The sequence below is a fragment of the Brugia malayi genome (genome assembly GCF_000002995.4).
Source record: "Brugia malayi strain FR3 genome assembly, contig: Bm_v4_Chr1_scaffold_001, whole genome shotgun sequence".
NCBI classification, from domain to species: Eukaryota; Metazoa; Nematoda; class Chromadorea; order Rhabditida; family Onchocercidae; genus Brugia; species Brugia malayi.
In genome coordinates, this window is record NW_025062475.1 from 4,998,066 (window position 1) to 5,017,523 (window position 19,458).

The 19,458-nt window shown below is 25.7% G+C and overlaps 1 protein-coding gene across 1 annotated transcript; it reads left to right on the forward strand.

The window, feature by feature from the left end:
- Positions 1-10,675: 10,675 nt before the first annotated feature.
- Bma-obr-1 (Oxysterol-binding protein) lies at positions 10,676-19,097 on the forward strand (the record flags this gene model as incomplete). Its single annotated transcript, XM_043076587.1, has 14 exons — positions 10,676-10,821; positions 13,618-13,823; positions 14,430-14,549; positions 14,951-15,099; positions 15,483-15,633; positions 15,904-15,973; positions 16,091-16,181; positions 16,255-16,404; positions 16,727-16,972; positions 17,166-17,300; positions 17,487-17,669; positions 17,968-18,134; positions 18,385-18,605; positions 18,955-19,097. 14 exons carry the CDS (start codon positions 10,676-10,678, stop codon positions 19,095-19,097), a joined length of 2,178 nt encoding a protein of 725 aa, XP_042932521.1.
- Between the last annotated feature and the right edge of the window lie 361 nt (positions 19,098-19,458).

Sequence of the window (19,458 nt, forward strand, 5' to 3'; positions counted from 1 at the left end):
CTAACTGAATAATCAATTAGTTAATTAATTGATTAATTAACCAATTAATCAATTAATTGATGGGTAAAATTTAATGATTGATAATATCAGATGATTAGATTAATTAAATGACTAAATGCATTGAAAAGATATTTCATAATCAAATTTACTCTTATATTTTTCTTTGCTATCATCTAAGCGAGAGGGAAAGGATGAAAGAAGGGAAAGTTACTAAGTTTGATGGGTATAAATAGACAGGGAAGAAGAGAGGCGGGGAAAAAAGAAAAAATTCATTCATGTTTGAGGGAATTAATTGACGGGTGGGTAAAAAGGTGGGGAAAAGAAGGGAGAAAGGAAAGAAGAGGGAAAAGTCGTTAAGGCATATAGAAGGGGGCGGAAATGGAGAAATTATGAGGAATTAATAGCGCGGTAGAGGGAAAGGGCGGTAAAAGTGGATGAAATTTTGAGGAAATAAATATGGACGAGAAATAGGGAGGGAAGTGGAAATTGTTGTAAATGTGAGGGATAAGAAGATAAGAGCAGGGAAGGCCTAAAATTAGGGAAGGTAAACAGCGCGGGAAAGGAAAACACGGGCAAACGATTGAGAGGTGACAATGTATGAGATATTTCAATCCAATTTAATATTTGCCTGAAATATCTTGTAGTGATATTATGATAAGTGTTGTGTTGATACTGCAATAAATGCTGTGATAATACTGTGATAAATTTTATAAATAAAAAAACATTGTGATAAATGTGATAGATGAGAAACACTAATGAATGTATGTGATAACAACCATATATAAGTTTGAATTTTTTCTTCTTTTCCTTTTTTCTTTACATTTTGCCACCCAATGAGCGTACCATTTTATCAAAATGCATGTTTAAACAAAATTTCAAAAGAAAGAAATGAAAGAGATGGAGAGAGAGAGAGAAGAGAGAGATAGAGAGAGAGAAGAGAGTAAATATCTTTGGAATAATAACTGCAAATAACTAAACAAACTATATGGTTTTTTTAACAATAGGTGACAAAAAAAAAATATGCATTTAACTGTGAATTTACATCATGTAAATTTCTCAATTTATTTACGTTTTGTTTGTTCTACGCTATTTTCTGTTTATTTTTTTTTTTTCTAAAAAAATTTATTCTTTGACTCTTTTTTCTTTCAATTTCATTTAATTTCAAAACAAAGACTTTGCGTTACTTTTTATTAAATTTTATTTAATTTGCGAAAAAAAATATGATTCTTATTTAATTCAATTTACGATACAATCGTTGTTTGTTTTCCTATAATTTGCATTTTAAGTTAATTTATACCACAATACTTTCTTTCCATTTTTTTTTTTTCACTTCACATATTACTTTACCAATAATGTATTCAAAAATTTTTTCTCAAAAAATTGTATCTTGTTTTTTATTTAAAAAATAAAATTTTTTGTTTTTCTTCGTTTACTTTTTTCACTGTTTGCTTTTTTCCTTTTCTTTTAATTGTAAATTTTATTTTGCTCATTTTTATTCTTCCATTTTCTTTTATTTCAAAGCTTCTTACAAAATGATAAAGTGTAAAATTTGATGGAAGAAAAAAAAAACCCAAAACATCCAGTTTTTGGTGGAAAAAAAAATGAATGTTATTTGCATTTTTGCCATTGGTATTTTCAAAATTTTCAATGTCACGAATGAAAAACAAAAACAAAAAAGAAAAAAAAAATCAAAAGAGGTGCGCATTTCAGAAATCATTGAAGTTTATTATGTTTCATTTCAAAAAAAAACAGACAAACAAACAAGTGAAAAACAAATATAAAAAAGAGAGAGCAGACCAGAAGAAAGAATTTAGCGAAATGAAGTGAAATTTTTTTTACACTTAAATTTAAAAAGAATAATAAAAATGAATAACTTTAATCATATCATATTCCTCAAAGTTTGTCTAATGTTAACTTAAAATCGTATATTGATTACCTTTTCTTGACTTACTTTTTAGCAACTTAACAAAACAACATTGCACCATTGCCAATTCAATTAGAATAAAGTACCACTTGAAATAAAAAGGAAAAAGGGAAAGTGAAAGAGAGAAACAGACAGAGATAATTGAAAGTCATTGTTTTCAGGATTTTTATTTCAAATATGGCTTTTTTATAAGAATCTAAATTTTAATTTCGAGGAAATGACAAGATTTATTTTCATCATATGTACTTCAATTTGTTCTCTTACGTCAAAACCAAAATTGATAAACGTATGCATTATTATTTACTGAGCTTATAGAAGAAAAAAATTTCTTTTTCTTTTGTTATATTACAAACTATCTCCAAAAAGCAAAAAAGGAAAATTAAATTTTTTAAAAATTTTTGGAGCAAAAAAGTATATTAAATATGGAAAAGTCATAACTGTGAGATGTTATTATATACAACAAATTATTACATATTATTATTATTATATATTATATTATTATTGTTATTTGTTATATGCAATATTAACATTCATATTAATTGTTAAATCATCTTATTATTGCATTGTATATTATTATTATTATTATTATTATTATTATTATTATTATTATTATTATTATTATTATTATTATTATTATTATTATTATTATTATTATTATTATTATTATTATTATTATTATTATTATTATTATTATTATTATTATTATTATTATTATTATTATTATTATTATTATTATTATTATTATTATTATTATTATTATTATTATTATTATTATTATTATTATTATTATTATTATTATTATTATTATTATTTATTATTATTATTATTATTATTATTATTATTTTTTATTATTATATTTTTTATTATTATTATTATTATTATTATTATTATTATTATTATTATTATTATTATTATTATTATTATTATTATTATTATTATTATTATTATTATTATTATATTATTATTATTATTATTATTATTATTATTATTATTATTATTATTATTATTATTATTATTATTATTATTATTATTATTATTATTATTATTATTATTATTATTATTATTATTATTATTATTATTATTATTATTATTATTATTATTATTATTATTATTATTATTATTATTATTATTATTATTATTATTATTATTATTATTATTATTATTATATTATTATTATTATTATTATTATATTATTATTATTATTATTATTATTATTATTATTATTATTATTAATTATTATTATTATTATTATTATTATTAATTATTATTATTATTATTATTATTATTATTATTATTATTATTATTATTATTATTATTATTATTATTATTATTATATTATTATTATTATTATTATTATTATTATTATTATATTATTATTATTAATTATTATTATTATTATTATTATTATTATTATTATTATTATTATTATTATTATTATTATTATTATTATTATTATTATTATTATTATTATTATTATTATTATTATTATTATTATTATTATTATTATTATTATTATTATTATATTATTATTATTATTATTATTATTATTTATTATTATTATTATTATTATTATTATTATTATTATTATTTATTATTATTATTATTATTATTATTAATTATTATATTTATTATTATTATATTATTATTATTATTATTATTATTATTATTATTATTATTATTATTATTATTATTATTATTATATTATTATTATTATATTGTTGTTGTTGTTGTTATTATTAATTATTATTATATTATATTGGATCATATTTTATTAGAATGTGGTACTTCTCTAGGTAAAATTACAATAAATTATTTCGAAATTTGAAAATCAAGTCATGAATGAATGAATGATTGAAATGAATGAATCAACGAATGAATGGAATGAATGAATGAATGATTGAAATGAATGAATGAATGAATGATTGAAATGAATGAATGAATGAATGATTGAAATGAATGAATGAATGAATGATTGAAATGAATGAATGAATGAATGAATGAATGAATGAATGAATGAATGAATGAATGATGAATGAATGAATGAATGAATGAATGAATGAATGAATGAATGAATGAATGAATGAATGAATGAATGAATGAATTGAAATGAATGAATGAATGAATGATTGAAATGAATGAATGAATGATTGAAATGAATGAATGAATGAATGAATGAATGAATGAAATGAATGAATGAATGAATGAATGAATGAATGAATGAAATGAATGAATGAATGAATGAATGAATGAATGAATGAATGAATGAATGAATGAATGAATGAATGAAATGAATGAATGAATGAATGAATGAATGAATGAATGAATGAATGAATGAATGAATGAATGAATGAATGAATGAATGATTGATTGATTGAAATGAATGAATGAATGAATGATTGAAATGAATGAATGAAATGAATGAATGAATGAATGAATGAATGAATGAATGAATGAATGAATGAATGAATGAATGAATGAATGAATGAATTGATTGATTGAAATGAATGAATGAATGAATGAATGAATTGAAATGAATGAATGAATGAATGAATTGAATGAATGAATGAATGAATGAAATGAATGAATGAATGAAATGAATGAATGAATGAATGAATGAATGAATGAATGATGAATGAATGAATGAATGAATGAATGAATGAATGAATGAATGATTGAAATGAATGAATGAATGAATGATTGAAATGAATGAATGAATGAAATGAATGAATGAATGAATGAATGAATGAAATGAATGAATGAATGATTGAAATGAATGAATGAATGATTGATTGATTGAAATGAATGAATGAATGAATGATTGAAATGAATGAATGAATGAATGAATGATTGAAATGAATGAATGAATGAATGAATGATTGAATGAATGAATGAATGAATGAATGATTGAAATGAATGAATGAATGAATGAATGAATGAATGAATGAAATGAATGAATGAATGAATGAATGAATGAATGAATGAATGAATGAATGAATGATTGAATGAATGAATGAATGAATGAATGAATGAATGAATGAATGAATGATTGAAATGAATGAATGAATGAATGAATGATTGAAATGAATGAATGAATGAATGATTGAAATGAATGAATGAATGAATGATTGAAATGAATGAATGATTGATTGAAATGAATAGAAGTGCCACGGGACTGAAAAGTCTGTCAGTCACAACGACGGATGTTGCAGGTTAACCATTGAAATTTATTATTCAATATAAATTGAAATATATTGGATTACGTACAAACGTGCAGACGAGAGACAGACAGAGACAGACAGAGAGAGAGACAGAGAGAGAGAGACCGACGAGAATCCATCAATTTGCTAACAATTACACTCACTCGTAACTCTTCCTCAAATTGCAGAATTCATACAATATCTTTTAGGATGATGCAGTGGTAGTTACTATGAAATTCCCTCCTTATCTTTGTATTATTCTCTCTCTCCCTTTCTCTTTGTCTATCCCTGTCTGCCCCTCTCTCTCCCTTCCTTCTTCCCTCTATCTAATGCATCTCTCTTGATTCCACTTTTCGTGTAGAATAATTTAGTAATATGTTGAGATTAAGGTTGCTGAACCATAGTTCAAAGACTACTGAAGCCAATTTCAAAGCTCAATAACTTGCGAAAATTATTGAATCAAATTGATTGAAAAAAAAAGAGAAATGAAAAGATTGTAATTTGGTTGAGATTAATTAATTAATTAATTAATTAAGCAACGTTTAAATTTAAATGTTTGTTTACATTCATTGTTTTCACACCTTTTACTTTATATCCATTATAATTTTTCCCCTTTATATTTCCTTATTTAATACATTTGCAAAATTGTGGACACTGAATTGAAATTTTTATATATTTTCCTTTTTAAATGAAAATAAAAACAAAACGTGAAGACATGAAAATCTGTTATTTTATAAAAATGAGGGAAGTTTTAATGTATGAAAGACACTAAAATATAAATCACAACAAATAAGGCATTTAGCGGAAAAAAGTAAAAAGCGGAAAAAAGTAAAAAGAAAAACTCAAATTATAATTTCAAGACAAAGAAACAGAAATAAATAAATTGCTTACATTAATAGCTTTTTCTCTTATTTCTTTTCATATTAATGACAATCCAAATATCACTTTAAAATAATACCCAAAAAATTAATAATAGTAATACAAGTTAAAGAACAAAGTAATACCGAAAATAATCATTGATGTCATCAACAAAGCTAATAATTACAACCAAATTAATGATAATGCAAATTTATAAATAATTCGAATTAATATATATAATATTATCAATCAAAATAAAAAAAAAATCAAAGGTAGTCGGGAAAAAAATTTACATTCCCAAAATTTATTGTTTTCCCAATGAAAAAAAAAAAGTGTAAGAGAGGAAATGAAACGAAAAAGAAAAAGAGAGAAAATGAATATTTCAATGAAATAAAAGTAGAAAAAAATGTTTTCAATGTTTTAAACTATCTTTTATTTATTATTCATATGTTATTTTCTTTTCCCTTTCTTCTCACAATTTGAATGAGTTTTTGTTGATTTATGGTCATTGCAAATATTTCATTTTAATTTTTAATATGAATAATATGATTGAAGTATGGTAATTATAAAAATGAGAAATAGGAAGTTTTTGATTTGACTGACAAAGCAAAGTCCCTATTTTGTCACATTTCATTGATATTGTAATGAATTTTAAATAACAGTCATATCAATAAGCACACATATGAATAAATGTGCAAATTACATTTAATAATAAATTGGAGCTACTGATTAATTAACTTTGCACCAAATTAAATAGAAAAAAATTAGTTAATCAAATGTGTAAGATAAGGTAATATTGAAATGAAATGTTGATTTTGATAAGAAGTAGTTCATTTATTTATATTTTTATTTATTTTATTTTGTTTCATTTCATTTCGGTTCACCGACAGGAAAAAATATGAAATTTTTTTTATTATTTCTGTTATTTCCATTTTTGACAATACCTTTGAGAAAATTTATCAACCATTTCCTTTATGCAAATTTGAACTTTTAATCTAAACAAAATAGAGCATGTTGCAATCAGTTGTTTTATATTTTTGATCATCTTCAGCTGATCTTTATCTGATATTTTTTAGATATATTTGGATGACAGTGATAACTGATAATGTATCGCAAATAAAGTGCTTTTTTATATTGTCTGAAAGGTAATGACAATGATAATTGATAATAAATCAATAATAACTCAGTGTTTTCAGTATTATAAAATTTATTTGAAAGAAAAGAACGATTAAAATTTAGCAATAAACTGGTAATTAGCTTATAATCAAATATTGTATTTTCAGTGGATTAGTTTAAAAAATAGATTAAATGATGCAGAAAAAAGCGAAATTTTGTAGGAACAAAAAATCGTTAATTAAAAAATTTTTTCTTTTACTTAATAAAATGAAAGGGAATTTAAAAATATTCTTCTCTTTTCTGGAATATTTAAATCTATTATCGAAGTAAGATGATTAACTGATAACAAAACATGAATGAGAAATATAAACTATAACGAGTATTAGTGATAACATCAGATTTCAGCTGATTTAGTGACCCCATTTTAAACGAAAAATATTTAAATCAGTTTGTTAAATAATCTATGATGGTATGTTCCTTTGATAATTATTGAAGTAATAGCAATTTGGCATTAATTCCTTGCAAATTTTTCTTTTCCGTTTTTTCTCTTTATTTATTATTACTATCTTTTTTTCTTCAAAATAGTAAATATTTATTGCTAACTTAGCATAAAAATTAAAAATAAAAAAGACTGAATAAATCAAAAATGAAATATGTAATCAAAATAATTGAAAAAAAGTTTGATTAAATTTCAAAATTTTGATTCAGTTCAAAACTTATTATTATTGAGTAATATGCAGCAAAAATTATTTGCTTGTTATATAATTTGAAAGAAAGGAAAAATCGAAATTTTTCATTCGAGCGAAAGAAATGAGATGAAGTAATAAAGTATATTTGTGTAGAAAATACGCAAATTTAATTATTTCAGCTAAACGATTTTTGCGTAATTAAAAAATTTCAAACTACCAAAAAATATCATTTTAAACTAAAATGAAAAAAAAAAAAAAAAACGAAAACATGTGGTAAATTAAATTAAAGCCTTTTAATTTTTATTTTCTTCGGTTCATTTTTTTTTTTCTCCATTGTAAGCATTTCAAGCACTTTTCGTCGATGAAAACAATTCTTTTCTTTTTCGCCTAAGACGAATTTAAAAATGAAATTAGAATTTGATTATTAATTGGTAAATGAAAGTCGGCAAATATGTATTTAAATAAATAACTGAATGAAATATTATTGGGTAGACTTTAGATAAGATTGGGTGATAATGAATAAGAATATTGACTGAACATTGGGTAAGATGTTATTGACTGAACATTGGGTAAGATGTTATTGAATGAACATTGGGTAAGATGTTATTGAATGAACATTGGGTAAGATGTTATTGACTGAACATTGGGTAAGATGTTATTGACTGAACATTGGGTAAGATATTATTGAATGAACATTGGGTAAGATGTTATTGAATGAACATTGGGTAAGATGTTATTGAATGAACATTGGGTAAGATGTTATTGAATGAACATTGGGTAAGATGTTATTGAATGAACATTGGGTAAGATGTTATTGACTGAACATTGGGTAAGATATTATTGAATGAACATTGGGTAAGATGTTATTGAATGAACATTGGGTAAGATGTTATTGAATGAACATTGGGTAAGATGTTATTGAATGAACATTGGGTAAGATGTTATTGAATGAACATTGGGTAAGATGTTATTGAATGAACATTGGGTAAGATGTTATTGAATGAACATTGGTAAGATGTTATTGAATGAACATTGGGTAAGATGTTATTGAATGAACATTGGGTAAGATGTTATTGAATGAACATTGGGTAAGATGTTATTGAATGAACATTGGGTAAGATGTTATTGAATGAACATTGGGTAAGATGTTATTGAATGAACATTGGGTAAGATGTTATTGAATGAACATTGGGTAAGATGTTATTGAATGAACATTGGGTAAGATGTTATTGAATGAACATTGGGTAAGATGTTATTGAATGAACATTGGGTAAGATGTTATTGAATGAACATTGGGTAAGATGTTATTGAATGAACATTGGGTAAGATGTTATTGAATGAACATTATTGAATGAACATTGGGTAAGATGTTATTGAATGAACATTGGGTAAGATGTTATTGAATGAACATTGGGTAAGATGTTATTGAATGAACATTGGGTAAGATGTTATTGAATGAACATTGGGTAAGATGTTATTGAATGAACATTGGGTAAGATGTTATTGAATGAACATTGGGTAAGATGTTATTGAATGAACATTGGGTAAGATGTTATTGAATGAACATTGGGTAAGATGTTATTGAATGAACATTGGGTAAGATGTTATTGAATGAACATTGGGTAAGATGTTATTGAATGAACATTGGGTAAGATGTTATTGAATGAACATTGGGTAAGATGTTATTAGACGTAAATGTAATGTTTTAACCGATATTCTACTGATTTGTTAGTTTAATTAAATGATCGGTATGAGACGACTGTACTTGCAAATGGCATCATCAGTTTACTTTGTGTTCTGCTATTTATCATAGACACTTTCAGATTTCTATTTCAGTTCTTTCTATTATAGTATTATGGACCTTTTCAGGTAATTCAATTTAGGTTCTTTATAGTATCATAGACACATTCAGGTTGTCTATTTCAGGTTCTACCTACTATAGAATCCTAATCACTTCCAGGGGTATTTCAAGTTCTATCCACAGCATCCTGAGCACCTAAAGTTCTACTTATTATAATGTTCTGGATACTTAATAAATTCTGTAAAAACTGTCTATAAGTAACAACCATTAAATATTTCAATCATTTAAAATTTTTTCTTTTCTCTTTTGCATTTAAATTAAATTCCCAAATGATCTATTCGTTTCATCCGTGTAGCATACTTCACTTGGGATGTTGCATAGACAAAACGTATTCATTATGAATTGTAGTGCCACTTTTTTTTAATTTGTGTTTTTTTCGGCTTGACTTCCAATAATTAGATTGGTTGGGATTTTTGAGGATTTCCAGAGTTTCTAGCAATTTTAAAAGTTTCACTAAGGACTGAATAAAATATTTATTAATAACAGTGATATAATCAATATTTAAAATTGATTGTTAATTATACAAGTATAAAACATTTCGTAGCGTTTCAGCACATTTCTTTTTCTCTATCTATTTTGTATACATTTATTTGATATTCATATTTATATATTTTACATGCATTTCTTTTTTTATCGTCAAAATTAAAGTTCTTTTTTTCTTTTATCTTATTTATACTTTTATCTTATTTCTTTTTTTATTATTTATTTTTTTTTTTTTTTTTTTTATAAAATTAGCGCCATTTTAACAAAATCAACATTATAGTATAAGAATTATTTTTACATTGTGATTTTACGTTTGTCTGATTTCAAAATTTTATTAGTTATTTTTAAATCCTTTACGAAAATAATTTTTATAAAACTTGAATTTTTCGTGAAATTCTATGTGTCCATATATGTCTGTCATATTATGTGACGAATGCATGATTTTAATAACTTCTACGACATACGAAAAATTATTATAAATTAAATTGTCAAATTTGCTCTATCAAGCTTGTTTACAGATTTCAAAATTGGGAAAAACCATTTTTAAATGCCAATTGGAACTTCACGCTCCTCAGATTTATCACTAGAACTAGGCGAGAAATGTGGTTGGCTATTGAAGTGGACAAATTATATCAAAGGATATCGTCAACGTTGGTTTGTGCTCGATTCGTGTGCTAATCTAAGTTATTATAGGTTAGTTTTATTTCAACTGAATTTCATGAAAAAAATATTTCAAATGTTAAAGACTTTGCTAATACACTATCTCACATTTATTGATTCTTCTTTAAATATGAGAATGTACGTTTTTGTCGAAGTTGGTATATTGTCGATTCGATTAGGAATTTGCTGTTAAGTTTTGATGTTCTGAAACAAAAACAGGCTGATAGAAATCTAAAGTTTCATTTACTTCATATTGTTCCTATTTTTAGGAAAAGATTTTTTTTTTGCCGGATATCTGGAAGTTGGTATTTTTCTTAGATATGTAAGGGACCCAGTATAGATGAGAGCTTTTAGAAAGAAAGAAAATTTGATCTGATTTGTTTGAGTATATTGATTTAGTTGAATTCTGTGCTGTTTATCATCATTTGGTGTATGACTTCTCATCTTTGCTAATAGTGATTCTTTTACATTCTTTTTAAAATGTCCAAGCACAAAAACAGTTTGCTGTGGCTTTTATGATTTCAGATGTGTTAGAAATGTTCAGCAGTTTTACTTTCTGTAGTTTTAAAGATTGTTTGCATTAATTTCAGAACAAAATAAATATTTCGGGACGCTTGTTTTATATATATATATATTTTTTAACAAAACCAGATAACTTATGTATATACTTCGAGATCAAAGAGAAACTTTTAAGCCTGGATCCCAAATTTGAATGTTTTTTATTTATTTGGCAAATATGTTGATGGTCTGTCAATTTCAGCAAATTTTTTTTTCTTGAGATTTTTATTCCTGCAGTTGACATATGAATTGTCATGTTTACATATTAGAGATCCTAATGAATGCAATGGCTTTTCTATCCAATATTTTACAAGCATTTTTTTTTCTTTTTGTTAAATACTCTATGCATCACTATAGTAGCTAGAGAAAAAGAAAAAATTAGCCTTGCCACAAAAATATTTAGTTGTCTAATTTTTTCATAGTTTCGCCTTATTTTTTAATTAAATTCATTATCATGGGCAAAAAAGAAAAAAAAACGCTTATTACTCTATTTAAAACCTTTTTCTTTTTAAATTAGAATAAGGAATAGAAATTGCGATCAGAAATTGAATTGGTTGGTTACAATTTGGATACAATTATGAATTGAAATCATATTCATCATGTCGTTTTTTAATGTCAAGATTTTAGAAAATTTCTTATAAGCAATTTATAATAATGAATAATTGAACTTGGAGGTGCTCGTGAAAAGAAAAAAAAATATGTTTAAATTTTTGAGAAAGCAAACATTCGTTTTATTTTATGGCATTAATTTGATTAGTTATCTTTTTTTTTCCATTCCAAATCTATTGCAATCATTAATTAGATTTCGGGTTAGATAGAACTAGTATGTTGATATAAAACTATTCCCTCAATGAATGTGAGGTGTATATTTATGATCAGTTCCTATTTATTTAGGATTTTTTTCTTAGGCTTACAGTTCCCAGAACATAATATGCAAATTGCATATATTTGAAAATGGTAGATAAGAAATCACTTCTAACGTCACACTGGTTCTTTTTGAATTGAACTGCGAGTGAGTTTAGCAAAAAGGTTCATTTAGTATTGGCATGACTAAGTAAGCTGAAAGATTGTAAATTATATTTCTCAAAAAATTATATTAGAAGAAATAGTTCAATAAAGTATGAAACACTTTTTTTAAGATTTATTTTATTTTACACCATACATTCTTAAAGTGAAGTAAAAATGATAAAAATGAAAATTCACTAAAGAACAATAAACAAAAATTTCGACTCAATTCACTTTTCAGAAAATAAAATTTAGTTCCGACCATAATTTAATAGCACTGATACATTACATTAAGTTAAAATATTTATTGAGAAATTTCATGATTCATGTCACAATAAGCACTACTATCATTGAAACTTTGATTAACGCGGAATAATCGTCATACTTATATGATTTTCATCGTCAGAATTTTTTGCTTTGTTATTTAATACAATGGAAATAAATCGACAACAAAAAATGTCTTATATAATGTACCTCTCTTTTACTTAATATCTTCTAACAAATTTAATTCTATTTTTTTGTTATTTAATGTAAAAGAAATAAATAATAAAAAGATTTGATAAACATTGTCTTTCTCTTTTTTTCTGATTTTTTTTTTATTTTTTCTGTATGATTTTCTTGATGATGAGATAATATAATGAGATAACGACATGAGTGGATAAATGAAATTCGCAAACATATGTTCTTAAATTTCAGTGAAGAAATTTACCTTTCTGCTTTACATCTTGTATCATTGTCTGTTTGTCAGAATTTCTTGCTCAATTTCCGATGTTAGTATAGAACCACTGGAAGAATGCCTTTGCTGTGTTTTAGTTGTAAATCGTCACCAAGGTATTTCTGTAAAAATTTCCATAATGTTTTCGGATTTTTTCAAATAAATTGATTTTTTTTTTAAGTTTTAAAAATTAAAAAAAAAAAAAAAAAAGGCGAGCACGAAAAATGTATGCAACATAAGTCTTTCCCACCTTCATAAGAAAATGTGTTATTGCTGTACTAATTGTTGGAGCATTTCTGAAAAAAATTTAATTGACAGATAATGTTGGAAATATAATGTCTATTAAAGTATCGATGATATTATGATAGGAGATTAGTGGTGGGTCAAATGTTGATCATTTGTTTCTTTAAAAATGATGTGTATTGATACGACTATGTATGATTTTCTAATTTGATTCTTTAATTTTCGAGTGTTTCAAAGTAAATTTTAATGGAAAACTACATTTAGAGAAATTATAACAACATGAATCATATTTACCAAAAATTTTGCAGGAATTCGTCTGAAGTAGGACAGTCATGTCGCGGCAGTATCAATTTGCAAGAGGCTCGTATTCATGCAGACAAAGCAACGAACAGCTTGACAATTTCTGCACCATCACAAACATTTCATTTGAAAGCTCAAAATGAATTGGATCACGACAAATGGTTCCATGCACTCGAATGTGCTCGTCATCGCGCTGTTCGTGATGCTGAATCAGGTTTGTTAGAAAAAATTCTCTTTGATTTTTATTCCGCCAATTTATTTCCTACTCTTTCGATCATGTTATGAATTTTTCCTTTATGCTTTCCGACTTCGTATCATGAAAATAATTAACACTGTGATTCAAACAATAGAAATTAAAGGGAACTACTTCTTGACGACAAACGATGTTTGCGAGAACTTTCAGTGAGAAATTTTAATTTAATCCCTTTTATTCTATCCTTTTATCGTGTTTTTTTTTTTTTTTTCGAATAACAGTTTTCCTAAAATTATTACTGGGAAAATTCTACATCATCTTATCTTGCATTGGAAATAGTAAGAATACAGAAATATGTTAGAAGATGTTAGGAGATATTTAAGCCAATTTATCTCAAAAATTTCAATTTATCGGTTCATCATTTTCTATCATCATCATTATGATCTTTATTATCATGATTACGAATTAAAGAAGCGAATGAATGATAATTGATATCTGATTTTTCATGGATCAGATTTGTTATAAACGATTGCTAGTTAAAGTATTATTGAATATTTTTTCTGCTAGCGTTGTACATAATCTGAAATGAATTCTGTTTTGTGATATTTCTTTTTTGTCGTCTTACAGATGAAGATGATGATATTAAGATGAGCGTATCTGGTAACAGTGGTGCTGCAGCTATAGAAACAATGAATCGAGCAATTGCTGCCAAAATTTTTGATTTAAGAACATGCAGCTCTCTTATTTGTCTGTTTTTATTTTATTTTTTTTTTTCACTTATTATTAGAGGCTATTAAAAGAATTGTTAGAAGTTGTTATTTCAAATTAGGTTGTAATAATTTTCTGGGATGGTTTCCTTTTCTTTTTTTGTATTTGATTTTTTATTGACAATGCTATTAAACGAAAATATTTTTTACTGCTTACATTCAGTTTACGAAAATGGGATTTTATCTATGTGATCCGATAAGCAGAAAACAGTATACTGTTTACTCCGATTTTCAGCTCTGATTCGTTTATTTATTTTTCAAGATGGACTTTAATTTGGTTCATCTGATTTGCAATTTTTAGATTATATATCAAATAAAAAATCACAAATGTATTTAAAAAACCAGTTTTGCAGAGAATCTTAATTTATTCAAAAATTTTAGCGAAACATGGATCGGAACTTCTGAAAGCAATGAGTGACCTAGAAAAGACCGGAAAAATTAAAGCGTTGGCTGAACGCATCAACTTATTTAAAATTACAACTGCTGCGATGATGAAAGCTTGCGAAGAATTTGTCACTCTTACTGCTGAAGTATGATTTTTTTTTTTTTCTTTAAAGACATTTCAAAAGAAGAAAAATGGCCGAAATTTTATCAAAAAAGAAAGAAATGAAATTTTATACTAATAATCGGAAACTTTTAACAATAAAATAAATTAAGGAACGTAGAGTTAAAAAGAAAAAGCTGATAAATGAGGATTTGAAAACTTAAACGAAATCTTTTAAATTGTAGAATGATATAGGTTTTGTCCGCAGTTAATAACCTAAATAACTTTACAAGTTGGCTGTTTTGTACATTTTAAAATTCTGAAAAAGAGTTTTTAGACTTAAATCAAATTGCTCTAGGTTTATGCTAAATAAGGTGAGGAAGCTAATTATTTATTATTCAAATTAATCTTATCGATTAAACAGTATAGGAATCGAAAAAAGTTGGACGTTATGCAGCAAATGAACATGAACAACGCCTCAGATTGCAAGATCAATTAGAAGAGCTTGCGCAACAACATAGTAAACTTGAACGTGTGGCATATCGTTCGACACACAAAGGCAGTGTTGCTTCAGAACCACGTAAATCTTACAAAAATCTTTATGAAAGTCAAAATCAGTGTTTTTTTTTTTTTCCTTTTATATAATAAGATATTTGTTTTGATAAGGAAAATTGTAATTAAAATTCATCTCTTCTCGCATCTTCTAGAATTGATATGGAATATCTGCAACTTTCACGATGTCTTGCAGTGATAAGCAAGTGGTAGTATATTGCTGGAACTTTTCTGGTTCTACTTTTTAAATAATAATGATAAAGTTTTTCTTATTTTATTAAAAGATGATTTATTATAGCATTTTTGGATGCGGAAGAAGAATTTCATGATGCATATGATTATGTTTCTGATATGCATGATGATGGCAGGTAGGATGATTAATATTTTGCAGTTTTGCAACTAATAGAAAAGCATACTGCTGCGTAAACATTGGGAATTATTATCTGAAATAGCATCGTATCTTTAATTTTGTTTTCATCTTTCAGAAAATCTAGTTCTTCTCAGACTGAATCTATTGGTGAAGTGACAAATTCGAAATTATTTAATGCGGAAATTATTTATCCAAAAATAGTAAAGGTATAGATTTCTAATTTTATCCGTTATTGTTAAAAATGAAACAATAACGGTACACAGTAATATATTTTTGCAGTCGGAAACCAGGTTAACCCGTTCTGCTCCAACAACCCAACATTCACGACAGCGTCGTACCAAAATACCCGAAAGACCACAAACTTCTATCAGTTTGTGGTCTATTATGCGCAATTGTATTGGCAAAGAATTGAGCAAAATCCCGATGCCTGTATGCTAATTTTTAAATTCACAGATTATTTGGAAGGAAATAATCATTAATTTACAATCAGTTGTAGGATAGGAGACAAGTTATGCTAATGCCTAAGAGATTATAATGATTGGGGAGGAAAGCATCCGTTGTGTGATAATTAAATAAATCATCGAAATTATTCATGCTTTTATTTGTGCTCTTTTTTTCAATGCACGCATTGCTGTAGAATTATTTAATTCAAACTTCCTTGAATATAGCCCATGCAACAATTCCATAAATTTATACACACTTCTGCAGAGATATAACACAAATCTATCATTTCTCATCTAAATTTTTGCAGGTGAATTTTAGTGAACCACTTTCTGTGCTACAAAGGATTTCTGAGGATCTCGAATATTCTTACTTATTAGATGAAGGAGCAGAAAAGGCAGATTCACTTGAGCAAATGTGCTATGTAGCGGCATTTGCAGTTAGTGCATATTCGACGACGGGTTATCGTACAACGAAACCTTTCAATCCTTTACTCGGTGAAACATTTGAGTGTGATCGATTCGATGATCTTGGTTGGCGTTCTTTTGCCGAACAAGTGGGTATAAATTGTTTCTGGATTTTTCCCTGCCTAAATTAAAATGGAATTATGCTCTATGTGACGAGGTACTCCTTGCTGACCTTAGATAACATTCCATATAATTTTATAATTGTTTTAATGGGTAGATTTTCCAAACTTCGTCTATACTATGAAATACAATACGATAAAGTAGTTTCGATAAAGTTTTTAGGTAAGTCATCATCCACCAATAACAGCACATCATGCTGATGGCCGTAAATGGACTTTGCACCAGGACTTCTCGATGACATCACGTTTTCGTGGAAAATATTTATCAGTAACACCTGTCGGTTATACATATGTTAAGGTAAATTAGTATTAATTTCTAATATGAAATGTCAAATTTTCGGATTACTAAGAAATCTATTTCCTTATAACTAAGTATTCATTATAGTTACTGTACTGATTTAAAATTAATCATTATAAGATAATAAATGGTGATTGGTATCTAATATAATTTTCTTTTATTTGTATTAAAAAATCGTTGTTTCAGTTTCTTGATAGCGGAAATGAATATTCGTATAAGAAAGTTACTACCACAGTACATAATATCATCGTAGGTAAACTATGGATAGATAATCACGGTGAGATGTTAATTGAAAATCACAAGACTGGTGATAAATGTGTCTTGAAATTCCATCCATACAGCTATTTTTCGCGTGAACCTCCGCGAAAGGTTAAATTTCTTTGTTCTTATAACTTATGTTTTGTAAATTGTAGAAAAAAAAATGCTTCGATCAGAAGATCTTTAAATTATCTTTTTATTACAATGACTTGTATTGGATTTATGTTTAAAAAAAAATTATCCAGCGCAATTGAATCTCTAGGTAAAGAGGACATAGATTGTTGAGTTCCATTTTTGTGACTAACATTAGAAGTAAAATTGAAGTATATGTAATTAGAAAAAGATTTATTTTTTTTTTATTAAAATCATTCTTGCTGTTGTTTATTTTAAGAAAATCTTACTGTTGAAGATAGCTGGTTTCGTGAAAAATCCAATTGGGGAAGTTCACTGGCTTATCCAAGGTATCTGGGATAGCTATTTGGATATACTTAAGGTCACAAATGAAGTTAACACTGGTGAGAATGCACGCTTTGAGACGGATACACCAAATCGAATCTGGACGATCAATTCATCAATGTGTGTTATTTACATAGAAATTTTTTAGCTATTTCATAATGAAAACTAATTTTCAAATTATGTCTTATAATTCGCTCGAAAAATCGGACAATAAAGTGATTTGATTCCTCTAATATCCAATGGAAATCTTGTAGTGTTCACAAGTAAAAATTAGTTCCTATTGCACAAATGTTTAATTTTCTTAATTTTGAAATTCTTTTTTTTCTTATTTTTTGATTTCTCTTCAGACTATATATGATCAGAATTTCAGAGAAAATAGTGAGAAGATGTATTATTTCACAAAGCTGGCAATTGAATTAAATGAACCAGAAGAAGGTGTAGCTCCAACAGATTCACGACTTCGTCCCGATCAACGATTAATGGAAGACGGAAAATGGAATGAAGCAAATGAAATGAAAGTAAAAATTGAGGAGAAGCAGCGTGCAGTTCGTCGAGAACGAGAAATTTTAGCACAAAAAGCTTTACAAAGAGGTATTTCTTATCTTTGCAAAATTATTTCAAACATAATGCCTTTTCTTTATTTATATATGGAAACGAGACTTATTTCAATTTCTTTTCGTTGCTCTTTTTTTTTAATTCTTTTTATAAATTTCTTGTTTATCAAAAGAATTTAAAAATAGTAAACATATTCTTCTGAAAGTAATGTGATATTCTTATACCGATCTTCATCCCATTTACATTAACTTTACGACTTCAATCCTCTTTTAGGATTAGGACTTAATGATTAGAGATGAGCTGTTAAATATGAAATAAAATGATTCGTTTTTTTATTAAAGAGTTCGTTATTTTTTGAAGATTTTTTATTTTGCCTTTGCTTCAGGTGAACCATTTGAAGAATATAAACCATTATGGTTTAAAAAAGATCAACACGAAGAAACGGGTGCTTTGATACATGTATTTACCGGTGAATATTGGAAGATGAAGAAAATTGGTGATTGGTCTAAATGTCCGAGTATATTTTAAAACATTTTCTCTTAATGTGTATTTCCTACTTCAACTTTTTAATATTTTGGTATTTTGGTACTTAAGTTATTATAGGATCCCTAAAGCATCTTTTCCTTTTTTATTTGTGATACAACCGCGGGTGTAATGAAATGGTAGCTTTTATTTGTGGAACTTTTTTCCTTGTTTTATGATACTAAATTTTAGCATATTTTAAGTACTTTTATTGTACTAAGACTTAGTCTTATTGCTTTGCTATATGGGATGATTAAAGATTTATGTTGAATTTACTTTTGCTCACTGTAACTGATTTATAATGATCATTCCTCAGTTCAGCTTGAAGTTGTCTTTTCACTAGCTTCTCAAATAGCTAATGGAAAAA